At 43.8% G+C, this 23,041-nt stretch overlaps 1 protein-coding gene across 1 annotated transcript in view; it reads right to left on the reverse strand.

Moving 5' to 3' along the window:
- The window catches only part of Arsb (arylsulfatase B), a 179,654-nt gene that overhangs the window by 87,302 nt on the left and 69,311 nt on the right, over positions 1-23,041 (reverse strand). The window contains exon 5 of the mRNA XM_005356487.3: positions 11,273-11,516. Coding sequence (XP_005356544.2) covers positions 11,273-11,516 — 244 coding nt within the window. The remainder of the gene's footprint in view (positions 1-11,272; positions 11,517-23,041) is intronic.

A 23,041-nucleotide genomic window follows, 5' to 3' on the forward strand; every position in this document is an offset into this window, starting at 1 on the left:
TTTACGGTGGATCACTGAACTCCGGGTGTGTGAGTGTGTTTATATATTAAAATTGTATCTTCTTGTACCCACTGGCCTGGATTAATTAAATTCGCCTTCAAGGTGGGGATGTAACAATTATGTCACCAGAATTTTGGCCTCTTCAGGATGTAAATGTTCAGTTTTTTTGGACTGGAATTTTATCTCAGGTAAAGCAGAGCACAGGATGGGTCGAATGTATAGGGGCAGAAATACAGAGAGAAATATTAAAACTATATGTGGCTAAATAGCAATGAATTTGTGGGGACTTGATCTGTTATAGCAATGGAATACTCAGATTAATATTCTCCCAATTTTAGAAACAAACTATAAATTTCTAAATGCTGATGAAAAAGGAACAACAGCTGCAGAGAGACACTGGATAATAGAAAAAAAACCCTACAGAATTAAATCAGCCAATATACTTTAAAGATGTGCTGACCTCAGAATGGAAACCAGGACATGTGTTACGTTAGGGAAAGAGGTTTACTTTGTTTCCACAGGAAAAGAAACACTATGGACACCATTAAAACTGATAAAAATTCTATTTGAATAAAAGGCACCTCCTTATTAGAAGAGATCATAGTTCATTAAGCACCATGGCTGTTTAATCTAAACTAACCTATAAAACTAACAAATGCTTTTCATTTGATCAGATATAACTTCCCTAAAGAGAATCTCCCCAAAGTTAGGGTTGGGGAAGGGTTTTGTTTCTGTCTTTTCAGGGGAATGAAGATATCCAGTTAAGGAATCTGAAGACCACCAGACAAATGAGACATCTGAAGAAAAGGAAAAATCATCCAGAAAAAAAAATGTCTCAAGAAAAAAAGTAAATTGGCCGTTTGGTATAACACATTTCCAACAGGACAAAATTTCATAAGTCATCCCCAATGTTTGTTTCTACTGTTCTTTACAGACATATAATGCAAATGGTCTTTTGTAGTCCCAGTCCAATTGAAGATTAAAGCTGGTTCTCTAAATCCAAGCATGCTTCTTAAATTACAGTCCAAAATCTCTGTCTCATGTCAGAAGAGCCGTCCGATATGGGACAGAAGAAAGACAAAAATTTAAGGACTATTATATTGTTACTAATCTAATTATCCTTTGGTTTAATTGACTCTTTAACAGCTTTTCTTAAGGTATAAATTTTATAAGATTAATACATATATATTCTATACTTTTTGTCATGCTATTAATGGTCATATGGAGTACTGACTAATTCTAGAAAAAAATTTCATCTACCTTCCTATACATGATATTGGTTTGAGTCTCTATCAGTTTTTTACAGTGAACCATGAGCATGCCTAACAGTGACCTTTGAAGTCTCCAAAAGGAGGGTAGGGCCTCACAATGACAATTCCTCCAGGACTATGATAACACCACTATGAAAATACCACCTAAAGATCAGCTTTGGACTACAAGCTACGCAGAACAATTTTGAGGTGGTTAGCTGAGATGATCCAGCCTCACAAACTACTCTAGCCAGGACTTGAGACAAGTCCTGCACTTTCCCAATACAAAGAGACTGGACAACAAATGATACAGCTGCCGCTCCCAGGACTTGACAATTAACCCAAATTTTTCTTTTCAAAATCCTCTAAAGATGCCATCACCCCCAGACAGCAGAAAGTAAATTTAAGAATATGATACCCACATTGCCAGGAGATGGGGTGGATGGTTTTTAGTCATTCAATGGGTTATGGATATTTGCTATTGTTTAGAGGGGTTGGTTACAAGTTATTATTGGTTACAGCAAGGAGGAAAGTTAAACAGAGGAGATATGATTAAGTGTTCTTGCTTAGAAAAGAAAAAAAATGGGGCTATAGATATGATAGGATAAAAGGGTAGATTATTGAATCTACTCTGGAAAGAAAAAAGGGAGGATATAGATATGATAAGATAAAAAGGTAGATTACTGAATCTATTTTTAAAAAGCAGCTACTATTTTTTAATGCTTTACAATGGATTGGATTTTTGTATATTGAATACAAATTCTGTATAATGATATAAATTTAAGATTAATTTTGTTAGAACATACTGTAGGTACATTTCTACTCTTGTCCAAGGTATTATACCTACACAACTCATTTAACAGTGTAATGCAAATTTCCAGTCCTTGAAAATTGTTACTACCAACTGTCTAGAATAATAAGGAAATGCAGGTTAATAGTTAATCACCTATTACAATCGAATGTGTGGTCACATTAGGTATGTTTTCAAGGTCAAATATAGATATATTTTAGATAGGTCATCTTCAAACACTTCAGAGATCTACCAAGTATTTAAGATGTTTTATAACAAAGGTTCTATATTTTATGACCATGAGACAAGTCTGCTCCCTGCAGCACCAATCTACTTAAGAGAAGACAATGGGCATCGAAGAAACTCCACATGGAGTTTACTTTCTTTGTGGCAAAAGCAAGCCACTGAGCAAGAAAATGCCCTTACCTGAACTGCTGATAGTATGCTGTCCTAATTGAACAAGCAGGACACAAAAGAGAGTAACTGCCAAACACTGTCAAGACAAGGACAACCCTACAAAATATCCTGCTTCACAAAAAGTCTGCTAGATATGCTAGGTCTGAAGGCTGAAGATGGATGCTCCAATGCTGCAGAGGAACTATTGGTGACAATCCAGGCAGCCAGCTGTTTCTGTCATTTCTCACATTTATTTGGAAGTTGCTTGCTTGCACTTCTTGATAACTCAGTTAATATTATTTCCTTCTTGGGTCTCTGAGGAAGTTGAAGACTAGATAGTTACAGTTTTCCTTGTTTAGCAGGCACAGAAAGAAAGTTATGATAGAAATTAGGTACAAGACTTTGGACTTACCAAGATAAGAGACATATGGTGTATTTCTCTGAACTTGTCAAATGCAAATGGACTAGATATTGTTGATATATTTATTGCCTGTAGTATATACAGTTATTGTACTTATATACAGTTTTTCTTCTATTAGTTATAGCCTTCTTTTAATTTAAACAAAAGGAGGAAATGTCGTGACATTTCATTTGTATTTTAAAAAATAAAGCTTTCCTGAAGACCAGCATGCAAAGCAGGAACACTACTAGTCAGTGATACAAACCAGGCAGTAGTGGCACACACCTTTAATCCCAGCAGCCACACTAGTTAGACATAGAGGCTGGGCACTGGTGGTGCACACCTATAATCCCAGCACTAGAGAGGAATTTAAGGTGGATGAGACAAGAACTTGCTCCCTCTTTCAGTCCTAAGATTTCATAAAGGTAAGAGCTCTCTAGAGGTTTGTGTGCTTTGCTTTTCTGATCTTCAGGTTGAACCCCAATATCTGTCTCTGGGTTTTTATTATTCATGCTCCACAAAAGAAATAGAATGAAGATGAGACCAGTGATGAATCTAGCACATATTTAAACACACTCAAGGAGGACAGTAATGACAGCAGTGAGGCACTTGCTGTGTGAAACAGATCCCAGTGCTAACGAGGACTTCGAACACTATTACCACGTCTAGGAAATACTATTCACAGTCCACCTGACTGCAGTAGTATTTAGAATGAAGAATAAAAATCAGAGGTTCTTTGCTCCAGCTCAGTGACCATTGGGCTTCATGGTATCCATGATGCAGGTGGGGAGGGGAGGGAAGTGATTTTTTTCTATGACTTTCTTCTTGAACCTTTAATAGTAAGCAAAACCATCTCCAGAACAACACAGTAAGTTTTTAAGACATTGCACACCAGCAGTTAATAGTCAATTGTCATTGAAGTTGAGTGCCATACACAGATGCAGTCCCCAGGGATGGGAAAGGACAAGCACATTCCTACCATTAAGTGCCAGGCTTCAATTCTGTCTTATGTTAAGATCAACTAAAGAGCAAGTTCATAAAGAAATCATATGAAGTGTGAATACTTTGATCTCCCCTTTGTCATCCCATCTTATACAATATCTAGAAACAGCCTGTAAGCTGCTTATTGGTGTAAGGCAGAAAAATATACAACACTGGAAAGAGCCAGGAGAAGATTGGGTACCCTAGAAATGATGTGTGCTCTTGGAAGAAAGAGAAACTGCCCTATGGAAAACAGCATCAGTGCCCTCCTTAGCTTTAACTATCAACCTGGCACGACCCAGAGCCATCTGAGAGGAAAGCTTCCATTGCAGAATTGCCTAGACTGGCCCATGGGCATGTTTGGGGTATTCTCTTGATTCATAATTGATGCAGAAGGGGCAGGTCCACTGTGAGCAACACCATCCCTTGGAAAGTGATGGTTATATAAGAAAGCTTGTGTAGCACGATCCAGAGAGTACCTAGCAAGCAACAAGCATGATTTCAGCTTCACACTCCTGCCCACATTGATTTCCTCAATGATGGATTGTGACCGACCTGGAAGCATAAACCAAATAAACCCTTCCCTCTCCCAGGTTGCTTGTGGTCACAGTGTTTTCTCACAGCAACAGAAAGCAAACTAGAAAAGCTCTAGAACTCTGCATTTTGAAGCAAGTCTAAGAAGAACTGATGTCCATGCCCTGAGGGAGGCCTCTGCTGCCCTGGCCAACACCGATGGCCATCCATCAACTGTCATGCCCATTTCACGCACCTCTGCTCAATGTTGAAAAACCTGCCATCACCTTAAAAAAATGGTTTTTCCTTTCCTGGAAAAAACCTCCCATCCTCTGGGCACAGATCAAGTGTCTCTGACCCTTGGCTGGCTGCTTGCTTTTGCTGAGTTGGGAAGGTGGCTCCGACATCAGTGTGACTGGTCACTTTCTGTGCCTGCTGGTGAGCGTGAGGTGTCCTGCCACTGATGTGGAAAGACATAAGCAGAGCCAGAAGCAGATGAAGATTTGTTTTTCCTCAGAACTTTTGTCCTGGAATAATATGATATGCTGGGTTTCCACAGAGCAAGCCTGGAAACATTTGATTAACCTGCAGAGACAAATCTGCCTTAAAAAAAAAACCAACACAGAAAAGCCTACTCTCTTATGATATAGCATATACAGGCTATATCCTTCTAGTAACAATCCTGAAGAACCCAGAGCCCTGACTCCCTAAAGGGTTGATCACTGAGAAAACATTCTGAAAAAAGACAGTAACTTGGAGTTAAAGGTGACCACATACTGTGCCAGTTTCTCTGCAGGCAGAAACACAGAGAGGCCAGACTCTGAAAGGTCATTCCTGATTGAGATAATCTTAAGAATGAAATAGGGGTTGACAACCTAAAATCTGGTGATACAGATGAACATCGATGATGTGCACTACGCCAAAAATAATAGTCCCAGTGGGTCGGGAACAAAGGAATTTTCTCAAAATGAACAAAATGTCCCGCAGAACCACAGTGTACATTTCTGCCTGAAAACAAAACAAAAATAAAAACTGACTTGGCGCCAAGCACACCACAGCGCGACCACATCAGAACCATACCATGTTCATATTTTCCTTACTTAGTTTGCATGTGTGTGTGCTATACACGCGTGTGTGTCATGCACGGGTGTGTGAACGTGTATGTGTTCATCTGTGTGTGGAAGCCAGAGGTTGGCATTAGTTGTTCTCCAGCCTATGCGCTGAGTAGCGTCTCTCACGAACCCTTAATCTGCTGATTCAGCTAGTCTCCCTAGCTGTTTGCTCCAGAGACATTCTGAGTCACCACCTCCCGTGGGCTAGGGTTATAGGCAGACTGCCATGTACCCTGGCGCGGACATGAGTAGTAAGGATCTGAACTCAGGCCCTCATGTTTATGGTGTGAACACTCTGTCCACTGAATCATGTCTTTAGCTCCTCCTTTTATTTAATTTACTTATTTGTTTTTTGAGACAAGAGCTCGCTGTGTAGCCCAGGCTATCCTGAAATTGGCCATCCAACTGCTTCAGGGTCCTGCCTATTGTGTACCTGGCTTTTCTTCCTCGTCAGCCTTTACTAACTTCACATTTAGTCGCTGATAACGTGAACTGAAGTCAGTGAAGCATTACTTGGATGTTATTTCCTTTTCATTACTTGGATGTTATTTCTTCTCATGTTGTGAGACATAGACTTGTCCAAAATTGTTTTCATATTTTCCTGTGTACTAACATTTTGGCATCCTTATATCTCTCAGTGAGATCAGCTTTTCTTGCTTTTTTTTTTTTGTTCAAAATTCATTTCTCAGATGTGTGCTTGGTATCCATTGAGATTTTCTTCTGAGTTTTGTGGATTGATTTTCTTCCACATAAATCCTGAATTGTGAGGTGGTGGCTCAGAAGTTAAGTGCATTTGAAGCTCTTGCAGAGGACCTGGGTTCAGTTCCCAGCATCCACATAGAGGCTCATGACCCTCTGCACTTCCGGTTCCAGGAGATCTGGTGCCCTCTCCTGGCCTCCATATGAAGCAGACATGTACCTGACGCACACGCAAACACTGAGGCAAATACTGTAGGAAAGGAAAAGTGTGTGATTGCAAAAAGAGAAAATACAAATAGAAAGAACACTGAAGAGCTTTTTCAAAGACCATGCAAGAAAGCCTGTGATGGCCGGGAAGTGGTGGCACACGCCTTTAATCCCAGCACTCAGGAATCAGAGGCAGGCTGATCTCTGTGAGTTCAAGGCCAGCCTGGTCTACAGAGCGAGTTCCAGTACAGCCAGGGCTACACAGAGACCCTGTCTTTAAAATCAAACAAACAAAAAACCAGAAAGAAGAGAAGAGAAAAGAAAGAAAGAAGGAAGGAAAGAAGGGAAAAGGAAAGAAAAAAGAAGAAAGAAAGAAAGAAAGAAAGAAAGAAAGAAAGAAAGAAAGAAAGGGAGAAAGGGAGGGAGGGAGGGAGGGAGGCAGGCTGTGATGAAAAGGAGTATTTCTGTTCATCATGCAATGTGAGAGAAGCCTTCTTGGAGAATAGTTAACTATAGTCACTGTTTATAATAATATATAGTATTATATATGTAGAGAGATCATTATATCTATCTCTAGAGATATATATTATATAGAAATAGATATAATAATCTCTATCACAATTAATTTAAAATCATTTCTATATTAAAAAAATTTAAATGCAGGCAAAGATTTTATCCAGGAATAGTTCATTTCAGTGTTATTTACTAAAAACATCAGATAAGAATTTGAGGCTAGTGTTGGAGAAATAGCTCAGCGGTTAAGAGCACTTTCTGTTTCTGCAAAGGACCTGGGTTTAGTTCTCAGCACCCGCAGGGCAACTCACAATTCTAATTCCTGTTCCAAAGTAGCTGATGCCCTCTTCTGACCTCCATGGACACTGCACACATGTGGTGAATTTACATTCATACACATAAAATAAAAATAAATAATTTTTAAAAATTAAGGCAATGGTTTAGCATTTCAAGGAGCCTTCCACAAAATGGTGTTTGCTAGGAGCAGCTGGATGACATAATGAAAAACTGGTTATTTATAGCAATTGCTTATAAAATGATTATTTTTCTTTAACACAAGTAATTTCAAACGTGTTAAATGAGGGGAAAGATGCAGAAAATGGTGAAAACATATGTGTGTGTATGTGTGTGTGTGTGTGTATGCATGTTGCTGAGGATTGGATCTGAGGCCTGTGCATGCTAAAAATCACTTTACCACTGAACTGTATCACTATCCTTAACACAAACCTTTTAAAGAACAAATATTGGGTTTAAAAAAGAATTTTTAATACTTCTTGGCTCTACAGTTCACTTGCAAGTTTTTTCAAATTGTCATAAGTTGGCAATGGCAAAAAATGTGTTCTCTTGTGGTCCTTTGGCATAATTTTATGGCATTTAATTCATATAGCACAAAATGTGTTGTTTGATTGCTAAGTCACTGGTGAGGCTTATGATAAGTAGCAAGCTGCTTATAAAGTTGTGGAAAAGTACAGTCACATACGGAGAGCAGAACCCAGAGAATCTGGGCTGCCTGGTTCCACTACCACCATAGTAACGGGTAGTAGAGGTGAGAGTCCCCTCACGGCAAAGGAGAGCAGTGAAGCAAGCAGGATTGTCTGTCACCCCCAGACAACCAAGGGTGCACCAGCAAGGGTGCAGGGTGTACCAGCAAGGGTGTAGGGTGTATCAGCAAGGGTGCAGGGTGTATCAGCAAGGGTGCAGGGTGCACCAGCAAGGGTGCAGGGTGTACCAGCAAGGGTGCAGGGTGCACCACACAAGGGCACAGGGTGCACCAGCAAGGGTGCAGGGTGCACCACACAAGGGCACAGGAGCCGCATGTGCAGCCTGAATGTTGGAGGGGAAGGGAGTTGGGGACAGCGGATGAGAATGGGACCAGCAGAGCTTCAATTCAAAGTAAGACAATAGCCGTTTCCTATGTCATCCACGTCTATAGTCCTTCATACTCATAGCATTCCCAAGAGTGAGTACAGATGACAGAAAGGATGGGGCAGGGCTCACAGAGCATGCTCTAAGTCTAGGACCGGCATTGCTGCTCATAACTCAGGTGAAGGTGTCCACTTACTATATACAGAGACCATATGGTAAACATCTCATGTGCAGACGGAAGTGATGGAGGTTATTGATAGCCAGGGTGTTCTCTCTCTCTCTCTCTCTCTCTCTCTCTCTCTCTCTCTCTGTCTCTCTCTCTCTCTTTCTCTCCAGAGAGCCTAGAGAGGACAAGGTAAACTAGGCGACGAAGGTCAGAGCCCAGAGGCACAGCTACCTGCAGCTTCAATCCCTAATACAGAGGTAACATATCCACTCTCAATGATGAAGAGAGCAGGACAGAGAAAAGAGTCATTTATCTGCCATATCACCTATCAAGAAGAGAGCGTGCAAACCGAGCAATAAGGACAGAAGAGACTGAGTGGCAGGGCTTGCCTTCTGCCTGCTGAGAGATAACTGTGGGGGTTTTGATTACTGTCACTTTTTACTTAAAGATGCTTCTTTTCAAACATAATAAATAAGGCCCTGTTTTTCTCAACATAGCTTTGTATATTATTTCATAAATGATCAGACTGATTTTTTTTTAAAAAAAACTTCATTTTTAATCTTCAATAAAAGTTTATAAGCTTTTTTTAGTCTACTGACTTCAAATATCTGTTAATGAAGCTGTTAAATAAGAAGTTTTAAAATTAAGTGTGAATTTGTGGCCAAGTAGGGGTGACCTCAGACCCAGCATTGTTCAAGGGTTATCTCTAGTTGAAAAGTTGAAAAATGGGCCAATCCTTTTAATTTTGCTGCTTGAAAAGCAAGCCTTAAATTTTTATACATTCCCCAGGGAAAACCTGGAATTCGAGAAGCACAATCATTTAAACAAAGGTATAAAGTTGACAGAATCAGACCACCTTGGCTTTGGAAAAGCTGAGACCTTCCCTCATCTTTCCTCCTAGAGGAGATGCTATGCTTTGAGAAGCAGGATGGCTCGGCTGAACATATTTCCCATCTTTCCTAAACTCAGGAGACTGTCAACTTCACAGTTCACACATTAATAGCTGCCACATGCCCTCTGCATGGAATGATATCATTCTAAACCCTGATTTAAAAAATTAATTACATTTATCTATCTATTTATTTATCTAGTTAGTGTGCAGGGTTTTGTGAGAGTACACGGGCCACAGTGTGCATGGTACATGTGTGTGCATGTGTGTGTGCATGTGTGTGTGTATGTACAACATATGGAAATTGGTTTTATTCTCCACATGCGTGGAGGAGATCAGACTCCGGCTGTCAGGCTTGCAGCAAGCACCTTTATCAGCAGGTCCCTATATTTTTACCATTAAAATTACTATGGAAAAAACAAGAATATTTAAAAGAAATGGCTGGGTGGTGGTGACACATGCCTTTACTTCCCAGCACTTAGGAGACAGAGGCAGGCGGATCTCTGTGAGAGTTTGAAGCCAGCCTGGTCTACAGAGCAAGTTTTAGGATATCCAGGGCTGTAGATAGAAATGCTATCTCAAAATACCAAAAAAAGAAAAAGAAAGAAAGAAAGAAAAGGAATAGAAAGAAAGAGAAAGTGAGAGAAAGAAAAAGGGGAGGGAGGGAGAGAGAAAGAGAAGGAGGGAAGGAGGGAGGAAAGAAGAAAGAAAAGAAATGAAATAAGCTAACGCTCAGCAGTAAGGGATCAGTTCGATCAGCATATATACAGACTATTGGCACCCTAACTCTGTGAACATGGATGACCAACTAGGGACTAGATAGGTGTCACCAGTGAGTACAGGGGCCAGTGGTCAGCTAGGAGTCTGTTTAAGTCCCCACCCCACATACTCATGCATACATACAACCTTATAAAGAACCACGCACACCAAGGCTCTTCACCCCTGTGTCCTCTGCTGTGTATTTCCTCTGAAACCTGAAACTTCACTATTTTGAACTCAAAACATCATAGATGAAGAAAGCAAAGTATGGGTGGTTTACAAGAGGACACTCAATGAGCAACTCCCAGACAGAGCTCGGCACACTGAAGAGTCTGAGAAGCATAGTACTATCCAATTTGTTGCTTCAGTGAATATAGCACTTCCAATGCATGTAATTTTATGTGTAAACTGGATCTAGGTACTAAACCACAGATGCACACGCTATTAAACACATGCTGAATATAGATACCACGTTCGTAGATACATACTCCAAGGAAGCACCTTCCAGCCTCCAGGGCCTGTGGGAGAGAAATGGGCAGGACAGCTGCCATCGCTACAGCTGAGGACAGGCCCTGCTCCTGCATGGCGTCCCCCCTCTCCCAGAGCACAGCATTTATTTCCTTCACACCTCTTATCTTCTCCCAAAGGACAGGAAGTGTCTCGCTTCTTTTCCTGGTTTTAACGCCCTTACTCCCTGCCCCAACACACTCCATAGGGTAAGCTTCTTGAGAGCCAGGGTTTTGCCTGAGTTATTTCTAATTATCCAGAACCCAGAACAGAGCATCACATAGTAGGTATTCATCAAATACTTACTAATAAACTTAGTTCTCCAGACTGCGCAGTGTCCCCAGGCTCCCATCCCACGCTTTCATCTCTGTTGAGTCCTCTATTTTTTAGCTGGTAACAGGGTAGAAGCCCCACCACCCTGCAGGGAGCCAGCAATACTCTGTCCTACACCAAGAAAAACTTCTCAGCTCTAAAGAGGAGAAGCCTTTCCTTTGCATAAAACACAAAACCAAAATACCAAATGAAAGATTTAAAAAGTATGTAATGACAATATTTGAAAGAAATATTTGAGACTCATTTCTTTTTCTTAAAAAGCGGGGGATGGGGAGTCTTGTATGTCTACACTGGACTGTCATCCTACAAAGCAAAGTGATTATTCTCCATCAACCATGTTAAGTTGCTGGAGTTTCTGTCCTGACAAAGAATGGGGAAAGGCATATAGGTACCTGATGGTTCTCCACACGTCGTATCCATCCAGAGGCTTGGTCCCATTGGTGCTTCCCCCAGCCAGTTTCACCAGTGTTGGAAGCCAGTCCGAGACGTGAATGAGTTCCCGGCTCTTCACGCCTTTCTGTTTCAGCAAGGGGCTTGCCACAAAGCTCACTCCACGGATGCCTCCTTCCCACAGGGTCCATTTCCTTCCGCGAAGTGGCCAGTTGTTGCCCCCAGACAGAGTCTGCCCACCATTGTCTGAAAAACAGATAAGCCTTGGCATGAGCAGGTGAAAGATATCACAATGGAGTCAATTGTGTCAAGCCCTAACAGACAAAGATGTCACTGGAGAAGCTGAGGTTATGAAGGAGTGGGGTGTCATATGCATATGCCACATGATGAGAACATGTCAGAACCACAGTCTTGGGGGTGGGAGCTTACTGTGACCTTATACAAGAATACTCCTGCAAGGACATCCATCAATAATTGTCAACCTTAGACAAGTTCTGTTCTTGTTGCTCAACTCTGTGGCCAAGGACTATTACGTCAAAATAACTTACGCAATCTTCCTCAGCTTTCCTTTAAAGCATCCCAGGTGCCAATCTCTTTAAAAGTGCCCAGAGTAGCAAGAAAACATGTTCCCATTGCAGTGCTCCCTGCTCTCAGAGAAACTCATGACCTTTGAGATTCTGTTTGGTAGTTAGGGGGATAAGGACAATGCTTCCTCTCTTTAAAGAAGTTAATTATGTGTGTGTGCCAGTATGTGGAGGCAGGGAGCCTACAAATTCAGGCACCTGTGGAGGCCAGCAGAGGATGCCAGCTGGGGCTACAGGTGTGAGCCACCTCATGTGGGTGCTTTAACCTAACCAGGTCTTCTGTAAGAGCAGTACACATACTTAGAGGCTGAGCTATCTCTCCAAACAGTAACGCTTCATTTCTCCTCAGCCTGTCTTGCCTCCCCATCTTTCCAGTGGTAGAAAGGGTTTCAAGCACTTTGCCTAAGGATGGGGACAAGCGGTGTGGCCCAGCTACTGAAAAATGGTTAGGGTATGTTTTCCACTGCTCAAGAACAGGAGGCTTCCACGTAACTCTGGGTAAAGGGATCTTGAGGAAGAACAGTGTGCCCTCTTCCCTTCTCCCATGGGACACCATCCTCCAGGACCAGACATAACCAGGGTCCAGAATGACACTCATCTGGTAAAAAGCCCCTTCATCCTCTATGAGCTCTACAGTGTAGATGGAGGCCTGGACAAAGCCATGGAGAAATCTCACGGGCAGAGGACAACGATGCACGCACAGGAGCACGAGAGCTGGCCTTCCCCGGGTTCAAGAAAAGATAACTCAGGGGAGTTTTGATGGAGGAAGGTCATTGGCTAATAAAGAAACTGCCTTGGCCCATTTTGACAGGCGATCCCTTAGGTGGGTGGAGTAGGCAGAACAGAATGCTGGGAAGAAGAAGCTGAGTCAGAGAGTCGCCATGATTCTCCCACTCCAGACAGATGCTGGTTAAGATCTTCCCTGGTAAGCCACCTCATGGGATACACAGATTATTAGAAATGGGTTAGATCAATATGTAAGAGCTGGCCAATAAGAGGCTGGAACTAATGGGCCAGGCAGTGTTTAAAAGAATACAGTTCCCGTGTAATTATTTCGGGTAAAGCTAGCAGGGTGGCGGGAAGCAGCCCAGCCGCTCCTATTACAACAGAGTTTCACTTAGTGACTCCAAGCTCCTTCAGAGGAGGACAGAAAACCTTTTAAGATTTGTCTTCCAGCTCTAGGCTTGGTGGCCCATGCCTTTAATCCTGGCACTCGGGAGGCAGAGGCAGGTGGAGCTCTGAGTTGTAGGCCACCCTGGTCTACAGAGCGAGTTCAAGGACAGCCGGGGCTACACAGTGAAACCCTCGAAAAGAAGAAAGACAGGTTCATCTTGAAAGAGAACTTCTAACCCTGAAGCTGGTATCTCAATTACCAACCTGCTCTCTGGTGACCTTTTTCTTATATGAAGCCCTACCTTATGCGTGAAAGTCACAGTTTCTCCCGACCCTGCAAACAGCGAGGTGTGGGGGCAGGGGTGGGAAGTGAACCATTTCCTCCCTTTACAGGGTGGCAAGGTGAAGTTCCACCGTATGCTGTACCAGGAAGAGAAGGTCTTGCTTCAAGATGTCAGAGGTGTGCAGGGCGCTGGTGTAAACAGGGTAGAAGTGATAAGAACAACAGACACTGGTGGCTTATGAGCCAGGTGTGAGCTCAGAGGGAAACACTGAGTTTGGACTGTAGAAAAACAGCATTGATGTTTCTTGGTTACCAAATTTGTAGAATCATATTAGTTTCCAAAGGTACCCGGGGGCCAAGGTGACTTCATGTACATATCTAAATAATCTTTATTTGCATATATATGATACTTTAACAATGCTTCTTTTAAAAATCCACTGTTGTCCAAATGACCTACAGGAGGGTGGTAAGATAGACTTGTTCCATGGAATGTTCCACATGGTCCTATTATCCTGGAGGAGTAGCCCAAGACATCCATGAGACAGCAGGGAAAGTCACTTCCAGGGGGCTCCTTTTCCTGGTGTTGGGGGAGGATGTTCAAGGCTCCACTGGCACGGAGGCTTCTCATGGAGTCACTGACATACACACACTTGGTTCCTTGTCCTGCTTCATGAAGGAGAGTGTAGGGCTAGGCTAGATAAAAGAAATACCTCTTCGGCATGTGCCTGGGTGACAACGGATCTCATCACTTGATATCAATGACATATAAGACCATTTCTTCAAGCTCCATTGCATTATTTTAAGATTAAAAAAATATGTGTAAGTGTGTTTCTTCTGTGAGTTTATGTGCACAACAGGTGTGCAGGTGCCAGGAGAAGGCACTGGATCCCCTGGGGCTGGAGTTACAAGCAACCGTGAACTGCTATGTGGATTCCTAAAACCAAACCCTCACCCTCGGAAAGCTGCAGACTCTGAACCACGGAGCCATCTCTCCATGCATCCTGTACTGCATTTTCTCCTCCCCCGAAACCCAAGGACCAAGTCCTCGTGCAAGTTTATGAAACCCACATTCTATGTCATGTGGCTTTCAGTTCTCACAGAGTCCAGGCCCCTTCAGCCAATACAGCAACATTATAAAGAAGGAGCCTTCGTGTGCTCAAAACTCAGACCCCTACAGCCAATAGAGCACACTGCAGAGAACTGCTGTGTGCTCAAAATTGCCCTTGTAGCTGAGGAATGTTGAGAACGAGAGAAATCGTCTTCCTCGGAGATTAGATAAACCACCAAATGGTTATCTAATACCAAATGGTCAGCTCTGAAAACATACACACAAGTTATACCATTCAGACAGATCAGGTTGTATTTATATTTTTAGGAATATACACATATATGTATAAGATAATGACAACAATACTGAATTTGCAGGAGAACAAGGAGGGGTATATGGAAGGGTTTGGAGGAAGGAAAGGGAAGGGGATTTATAATTATGTTATTATGAGCTCAAAAAAATTAAAAGAAATAATTTTTTAAATGCACCAAAATGGAGTGGTCACAAGCTGGTGTGTGAATGGCTGGGGTGGCATGGCTGTGAAGTGGCAAAGTGCCACAGACGATGCCTGCTGTTGCTTTTTTGAGCAGACACAGGTCTTTGAAATACTAGCTAATGAGTCCCTCGGTTCCATACACATACTCGTTTGTGCTCCGTGGAAAATACCAGATGGTGGGAATGGTGGAGATCAGAGGTGGTGGGGCCGAGGGCAGCTATGTCTGGAATCTGATCCTAGTCTGACTGAGGGCGTCAGGGAGGAAAACACTCCTGCATGGAAATCGAATCTAGCCACTGCTGCTACTGCAGGAATTGAATGCATCTCCACACAGCACGCTGCCGGGGCCAAGGCAGCAAGGAGGACTGTTTTTGTGATTAGCTCACCGTGATGTTTCTGCCATTAGCAATGATAAGGTCGCCAGCACCAGTTAGCAAAATGGCTTCCTCTTTCGGTCAATGGACACACTTGTGACTTCCACCTGCTTCTTCAGCCACAAAACCAACTGCAGCTGTGCCACGGCAGAGGGAAGTTTGGCGCCCCCTAGGGGTGGAATCCCTACACAGCAAGAATCATGCGCTCTGATAAAACAGTAGAAAAGGAAAACAGACCCTGTAGTGATCACTAGTTCAGATAGAGACTTTTAGAGGGACTATGGAAACACTGTACTCAAACATCTCTTAATTCTCCCTCCCCGTTCTCTACATAGCCAGAGTTAATTTTCTCCTGTTAAGAATTCATTTTCAGGAGAAAGTCTGGTTTCATTTTCTGACGGGCTTATGCAAAAACTTCCAAATCAAAATAAGATGACTCCAGCTTTTCAGACTGGAAACTATGAAACTTTTTTTTCCAGAGAAATAGATTCCCCCAGCAACATTTTGGCAGACACAAAACCTAATTAGAAAACCTTTGCTGTCTAGAAAGAACTGTCAAAATAAAACAAATGCTGTCAGATGGAGACCGTAAATCTCACTTTATTATTCATTATCAAAGAAAAATAACTGTCAGAAATCATGGAAAAGCATTAGTTAGCCAAAGGTTGGAGAGAAAAACATTTAAGTCTATGACACTGACACCTCATCTGTATCCAGCTGATAAAACCTGAAATGAAACCATGACAACACCAGGCTTACCCCTGCCTCAGACAATCTAGTGGCTTGACCATGTGACATTGCCCTGAGCCATCAGCCTGATGTCCCTTGAATGCTCTGGGCCAGGCTTCCCCAAGACCTCCTTCTCCCACAGACCTGAAAAGCAAAGGAACCTTCCTCATCCTCTCAGAAGCCCAGCCTTCTCTCCACACAGGGCACGCTTGTGGGTGTGAAGGGTTGTATGGAAAAATGCCATTCTGCAGAGGACAAGGGTTTGTCTCAAAGCTGTACCTACTGGTTGATAGTTGATCCCTTTTGTTTTGTTTTGCCGAGACAAGAAGGTCTCTCTGTCCTGGAACTAGCTCTGTAGACCAGGCTGGTCTCGAACTCCCAGAGATCTGCCTGCCTCTGCCTCCTGAATGCTGGAATTAAAGGCGTGCGCCACCACTGCCCAGCTGGATTCATTTTCTATATTACTCAGGTGCAAAGTGGAAAATCTGCCTATGTCTTAGCATTATCTAAATGTCTAGGGAAAGTTAACTCTCTTACACTAAAAGATTCTGAGAAAGTAACCATCAAGCCGGAGGCTCGAAGGGTTGACTTTCACCTCACCACGGTCAAGCTTCTTTGCCTAAACTGGACAAGCACTCCTTCTGTCTATGTGTTGTCAACTCTGCCATGGATAAATTCAAATGAGCTCTCCGGTTTATCACCTACTGCCTTGGGTCAGGCCTGCCCCTCACACGGGCTCCGTGGAGAAGCAGGATTCCTGTCACCTAGTTGCCACCAGAGGTATTTTTATAAAGTTACAAACTTATCAGGCCTCCCCTACATGTAAAGACCCAGCTGCTTTCCCACCACAGGAAGGGAAGACTTCAGCCCCCTGACGGAATCCTTTACACACGTGGCCTCACCCTGCTGTGTGGGCACTCATGCCTACCAAGTCTCTCACGCTTCAATCTCGTACAACTAAATTCTTCCACCGTCAGAACGCACCACGGCCTTTCAGGCTAACTTGATCTTTGTATGAGTTAGTTTCCTAACACAAACACATTCTCCTTCCTTTCTGCTGGACTCAGATTGTAAGACCTGAGGTTAAATATCAGGTCTTTAGTGAACCGTTAGTAACCCGAATAGCCTTTCTCTCTCCTAGACCACACATTTATTTTCATCACTCCTGGGGCACTTGGCTCGAATGGCTCTTGGTGGTTCTTTTCTTCCCTATAACTCTGCTTCTTAGGGCCAAGAAGGAAGCTCTGCTGTTCGTGTTTGCAAGACCTGGAAAAGGACCAGCTAACAGAAAGAGAGGTCAATAAATGAAGAAGAAGCACCCGGTTAAAACAGGGAGGACCGACACTGAAAACTAGCGTGGGATGCTGCAGGCTCTCTAAGTCCCTGCCTGGCCACTGCCTGACCTTGACCCTTAGGATGGAGATGCTGCTTCAATCAACAGATGGTCAACTAGCAAGTGGGGCCCAGGGCCCTAGGGCCCCAGAGAGGATGTAAGCATCAAGCCTACAAGAACCGCTGGTACCGCCTGGTACCTCAGTCAGGCTGAGATTTAGGGGGGCTGCTCAGGAGCACTTTGTAAACCACTGGCCTGGAAGGGACTCTCCAGAGCACACTGTCGCAAATCTGCTTTGAGTTCTGCCATTTTCCAGGGCCACCCTAGCTCTAGAACATGGCAGCCTACGTACGAGGCACACAAACTCTTCTCATGATGTAAGTTGGAAAGAGACGAGAGCCCTTCTTTGTAAGCAGTAACCCGGGCTGTCCAAAGAGAGGTAATGAGGCAGATACAGAGCTGGCTCGGTGGTTACAGCACTGGCTACTTCTGCAGAGGACCCGGATTTGGTTCTCTGCATCCACTAACCCCAGCTCCAGGGAGCTGACAGCCTCTTCTGACTTCTGTGGGTACCAACCCATGCAGCTACAAATAATCCAAAATAAATCTTAATTTTTTTAAAGCTGAAACCAGAAGGGCAGTCACATGACCATCACAAAGCAGACATCCCAGACTCAGGGAGCAGGCAGTACAAGGGCCTTATTCAATTACACGGGTTCCTGAGACTAAGGCTAAAGTCTCCTTTAGTTAGAACGAATTAGCTCTATCTTTCCTTTTGTAGTGCTGGGGGTGGGGGAGGGGTGAGACACATGCTCTGTAACTGAACTGTGCCCTCATCCCAGCAAACTACAGTCATACAGAATCAAGGAACTGAATGACGGCTAGATAGGAACAAAATCCTTTAGCTGTTTTATGGCTGTTGTCATTTTTCTCTACCGTCCCTACTGTGACTTCGCTAATTTCACTGAAACACATTCAAGTGACAGGGCTGTCAATTGGGCCAGGATACTTAATCTCTGGGTCTGGAAACAAAGCTAACCAAAAACCCACCTCACCACAGAGTCTGGCAGAGAAGCACCACCTAGCAAACATTTGCTGTTTTTGTTGACAGAAGCCACCAGAGCTGGTAAAGGATGCAGAGCAGACTGCCCTGACATTAAAGACAGCCTAAATTTAGGAGCGGCGTTCTCAGGCTCTCTCCTTATCGCCCTGCTGGATTACACGCTACACTGTGAGCAGAAGGCTGCAGTGAATTATGATGGGTTTTGTTATTATTAGGGAGAACTCAGGATGGTTTCTTTCTACTTCTATGGGTTTAAATGAAGTTCATCCGTGAACCGTGGTTCAGCAATGACGTCCTGAGATTCAAATGAAGCATCAGAATCTGAATATTTATCCAGATGTTCATTTGAGCATCTGTAAGGTTGTGTGTTGGTTTCTTTCCTCAAGGAAGATAAGAGCTGTGACCCTGGGCTCCCAGCAAACACTTCTGTCTTGTTCATCTTGATAAGCCAGTAGCCAGGGGAGGATCCTGCTGAGTGGGCTCCAAGAGGATTCTGGGAATGTGGGAGATTTGGCAGCTAGTCACCAAATAACTGACCTGGCCACCAAAAGAACTGAGATAAAGGAAGATGGATGTGAGGAAAAGCCAACAGCAGGACTGGTGGGATCCAGAAGAAAGACTGTAAATAAAGCCCTTCCTCATTTGCCCGGAGGCATGTCATTGCTTAGAATAATGAGTGACCACTGAGATCTTATCTCTCCTTTGAAGTGTGCTGAGGGCATAAAGACAGAAAAGTCTGTGGAAAGACCGAGAGCATTTGTTCTCTGGAAGCCATGGTGGGTCTGGGAACCGGAAAAGCATTCTAATTTACTACACTGTGCTCAGTGGATAACTTTTTCTGAGTTTAAAGCATTGGACTTCCCACAGGGCAGGGAACCCTGATTGCTCTTTGGGCTGACCAGGGAGGAGGACTTGATTGGGGGAGGGAAATGGGAGGCGGTGGCGAGACAGAAATCTTTAATAAATAAATAAATAAATTAATTAATTAATAATAATAAAAAAGCATTGGTATCCACAGATTTGGGAGCTCTGTGGATGCAGTTGTAACATCAGCACAGAAGGTTGCGAGCCCTTTGCTCTTAGAAAGCAGAGATGATGTGGGTTTACTCTGAGTATTCCAGGTCCTCTGGTAAACGGTACAAAAGGGTCACATCTGCTAGCTAAGCAAAAGTACCAAATGCTTGTTCTGGCCTTATCTTCTCTGTCTTTGCTATGGTTTGATCTTACAGGAAATACTCAATTTTAAATTTAAAAAAAATTAACAAATTTCCAGATTCTAAGAAATTTTGGGTCTTCCAGGGGTTCTAGAGTCTCCTGACAAATGGTTTAACTCCTTTCAGGCCGGAAACAATCTTTGGCGATCAGGTGACTCTTTACTAGACTGCTGCTTTTCTCTCAGTAGTGCCAAACCAAAACCCAACAAACCGGTTACCACAGAAGTGCTTGAAGGTTTGGGACAGCAGGGAGACACTGAAAATGCTATTAACTGATAGAAAAACAGAGATGTTGTTTTGGAATAGGCGTATTACCTACATACATGTTAAGGAAAATGAAAGTTGAGGGCAGTGGGCTTCAAAGAGTCTAAATCAGAGAAAGCTGGAATATTCCACGTAGGCAAACATTGGCGATCTTGTCTTTATGCTTCCAAATAAGGAATGTAAGCTAAACGTGTCAAAATCTATGGAGCCCTTGCTAAATGGCACTCTCGGGGTCAGCATTGCAGGGCTCTCTTAGGGTCACTTAGAAAGGTCAGTGAACCTAATTGAGAGGCCGGGCAGTTCCGTTTCCCCAGAGCACTTCTCTGAAGCTCTGCCAAATGCTAAAGGATCTCACTGGGGGTTGGAGTTCCGAGTCAGGAGAGGCAGGCAAACATAAGAACTGACCTGGAGGAAACACTCAATGGCAGACACAAAAATAACTCTGTAAGCCCAAATATGATGCAGTCTTTTTCAGATGCTGAGCACAAAGAAAAGATTTCCTTCAGATCTGCAGATGACGCCTGCTCTAAGGCCAAGAGGACGAAACCCTGTGAGTCCCTAGGACACTGGACTTCCATGCAGGCAGAAGCAGCCCTCTGACCAGCGCAGTGGGAGGAAGGGTGAGCTCTGGCGACACCAGGAGTCCCTAGCAAGTGCAGAAGCCATCATAGTGAGAATGGCTGGAACAGAGAAGCTGGGACCAGCGAGGTAAGAGCAGATAAACAAGGCAGGGGGCAAGAGCATGCCAACAGCCCCAAACAGTATGCCACCAAGACCAAACAATCAGCCAAAGCAAAACATGTCCTTGGGTGGTCACATCAGGCTCCTGATGTCCCAGGCCATGAGACAAATGTCCCTGAGTGGTCACATCAGGTTCCTGATGTCCCAGGCCATGAGACAAATGTCCCTGAGTGGTCACAACAGGCTCATGAGTCCAGGCCATCAGACAAACATCCCTGAATGGTCACAACAGGCTCACGAAGTCCAGGCTATTAGACACAGCACAGGGCCAAACTGCCTCATACTCAAGTCTAATGATGTGGGTGGTGACCAGCCTCTGAGCAGGCCAAGATCCTGATGCAGCAAGAAGCCCAACACTGTCTCCACAGACGAATGGAAGAAAAAAAACCTGAGCATTAAAGATAAATTGTGCACTGTTTGTTTTTCCAACATCAAGTGTTCCACTTTCCTGATAGAGTAAAGGAGTTATTATATGAAACACATTAGAGTAAAATGTTAGAACGATGACCCCTCTTCATTGAGATAGTGAGAGGCACAGGGCTGAGTATTTTAGACTTAGGGAAACAACTGTTATATTTCATAGTCACATCATGGATTCTGTGTATATCGATATAAGGTAAATCTTCACAAATGTTTCTTCCAGAATCATCTCCATATGCACATGCAATCTATGCTGGGATAAAGTAATGTTAGGCTTGAATACCACTCTACTCGTAAACAAACAGGATGCCTTTGGTGACTTTTATCTCCACAGCAATAATGCTACCAGATAGTTCTTTGTGATTCCTGTCACCTCAACCCAGGAAGCAGTCAGGGCAGTCAATGCTTGTCCTCTGGGGACAGAGAGTGAGCAGATGACACCTGGCTGGATCCACCATTCAGAGCTGGAGGAGGAAAGAAGACAGGAAAAAAAAAAGGCAAGGGAAGGAAGGAAGGCAGCTGCATCCCTACGAAGACACTCTGTCCCCCACCCTGGAAACCCTAGCCCAGTGTAGAACGACAGTCATAGGAAGAGTGGAAAGGGCGATCTCACATCCCGGAGGAGATGGGGGTAGAGGAGGGAACAGCGAGACTGCGTTTTCAGGTGCCAAGTGTAGTCATCGGATAGCAATGGCCACACCAGGGCATGGGGGAAACTCAGGTCCACCCATGAATGCTCTGTCTATCACTGAGAAGCACACAAAGGGACGTGGAGGTGATCCAAAGAGTCTCTGCAGCAGGGAGCCCCCGGCATGGTCCTGGTGGGTGAAATGGAGGTCTGGCAGACAGGAATGTCTCACCTGATGCTGGTGTAGGAGTGTCACTCCTACCAGACACTCCTACCTCCTGCCCCAGCTCCAGTGTGCTGACTTCTTGCAGAGGAGCCAGCAAAAGAGACAATAAATTAACTGGGATGAACTGTGCTGACTGAAAACAGGTATTGGTTTCTGTGAGCTGACTCCCCTGGCCGAGTGACTTATAAAGGCATGGCTTAGGGTTCTGTGGGCTGTGAAGTCCAGAGTGTGGCTCTAGGATCCAGTGAGGGCCTCCCTCAGTGTGGCATAGTCCCGCAGCAGAAAGCTGGAGGACCAAAGAGACAGAAGAGAGATTTTACCACAAAGCTACCCCTGCAGAAACAGCCTTAATCCCTCCATGACCACAGCACTTCTTAAAGCTCCCGACTTTGAAACACACAGAGGCAATTAAACCTCCGTTTGGGAAGGGACAGGAACAGGAGGTGGCCTCTACACAGCAGAACAGGAACCTGGGCAGTCCTGGAGTCCCTGGGGAGGAAGGAGGAGTCACATGTTGCATTTCTTATATAGCTATGACTTTTATATTGACATTTTTGTTTTTATAAGTTACATTTTCAAAAGTAAAACTTCTGAGTCGAAATGCCTGTATAAATTTCACTTTAACTTGCCTGCCAGCTGGAATGGCATTTCCAGGAACTGCAGTACTAATCCCGAGGATCACCAATATCAATACTGAGTGGCATTTCTAAGTCTGAGCCCTGAAATCTGGGGCCACTCTGCTCATATCTGATCACTTGGATCTTAACAAAGGTACCAATGTTAGCAGAGGGAAATTCAACAAGAGAGGCCAGACTCTGGTGTGTTAAGAGCAAAAGAAAACAAATAACCAAGACAATAACAAAACAAGCCTTGGCCAACCCCTACTACAACACATACCTTAAAATCTAAAGACAGTGCTATTGCAATTTAACAACAAATAGACAAAGAACTCAATTAAAATATGAGCAAAAGATACAAAGAGACATTTCTCCAAAGAAGGTGTATTAGTGGCCTGGCTGATAAGCACGTAACAAGATGCTCATATCGTTACTTAGTAAGTAGGCAGAAACTAAGACTACAGGCGGTACTGCACCACACGCCAGAGTACATGAGAAAAAAACAAGTCTCACGGCTTCAACCGATTATACTGCCGCTGGGATGCAACAATATTCGGCTGCTGGGATGCAACACTATTCGGCCGCTGGGATGCAACACTATTCGGCCGCTGGGATGCAACACTATTCGGCCGCTGGGA

This window comes from Microtus ochrogaster, chromosome 19, assembly GCF_000317375.1.
Source record: "Microtus ochrogaster isolate Prairie Vole_2 chromosome 19, MicOch1.0, whole genome shotgun sequence".
Classification (NCBI taxonomy): Eukaryota; Metazoa; Chordata; class Mammalia; order Rodentia; family Cricetidae; genus Microtus; species Microtus ochrogaster.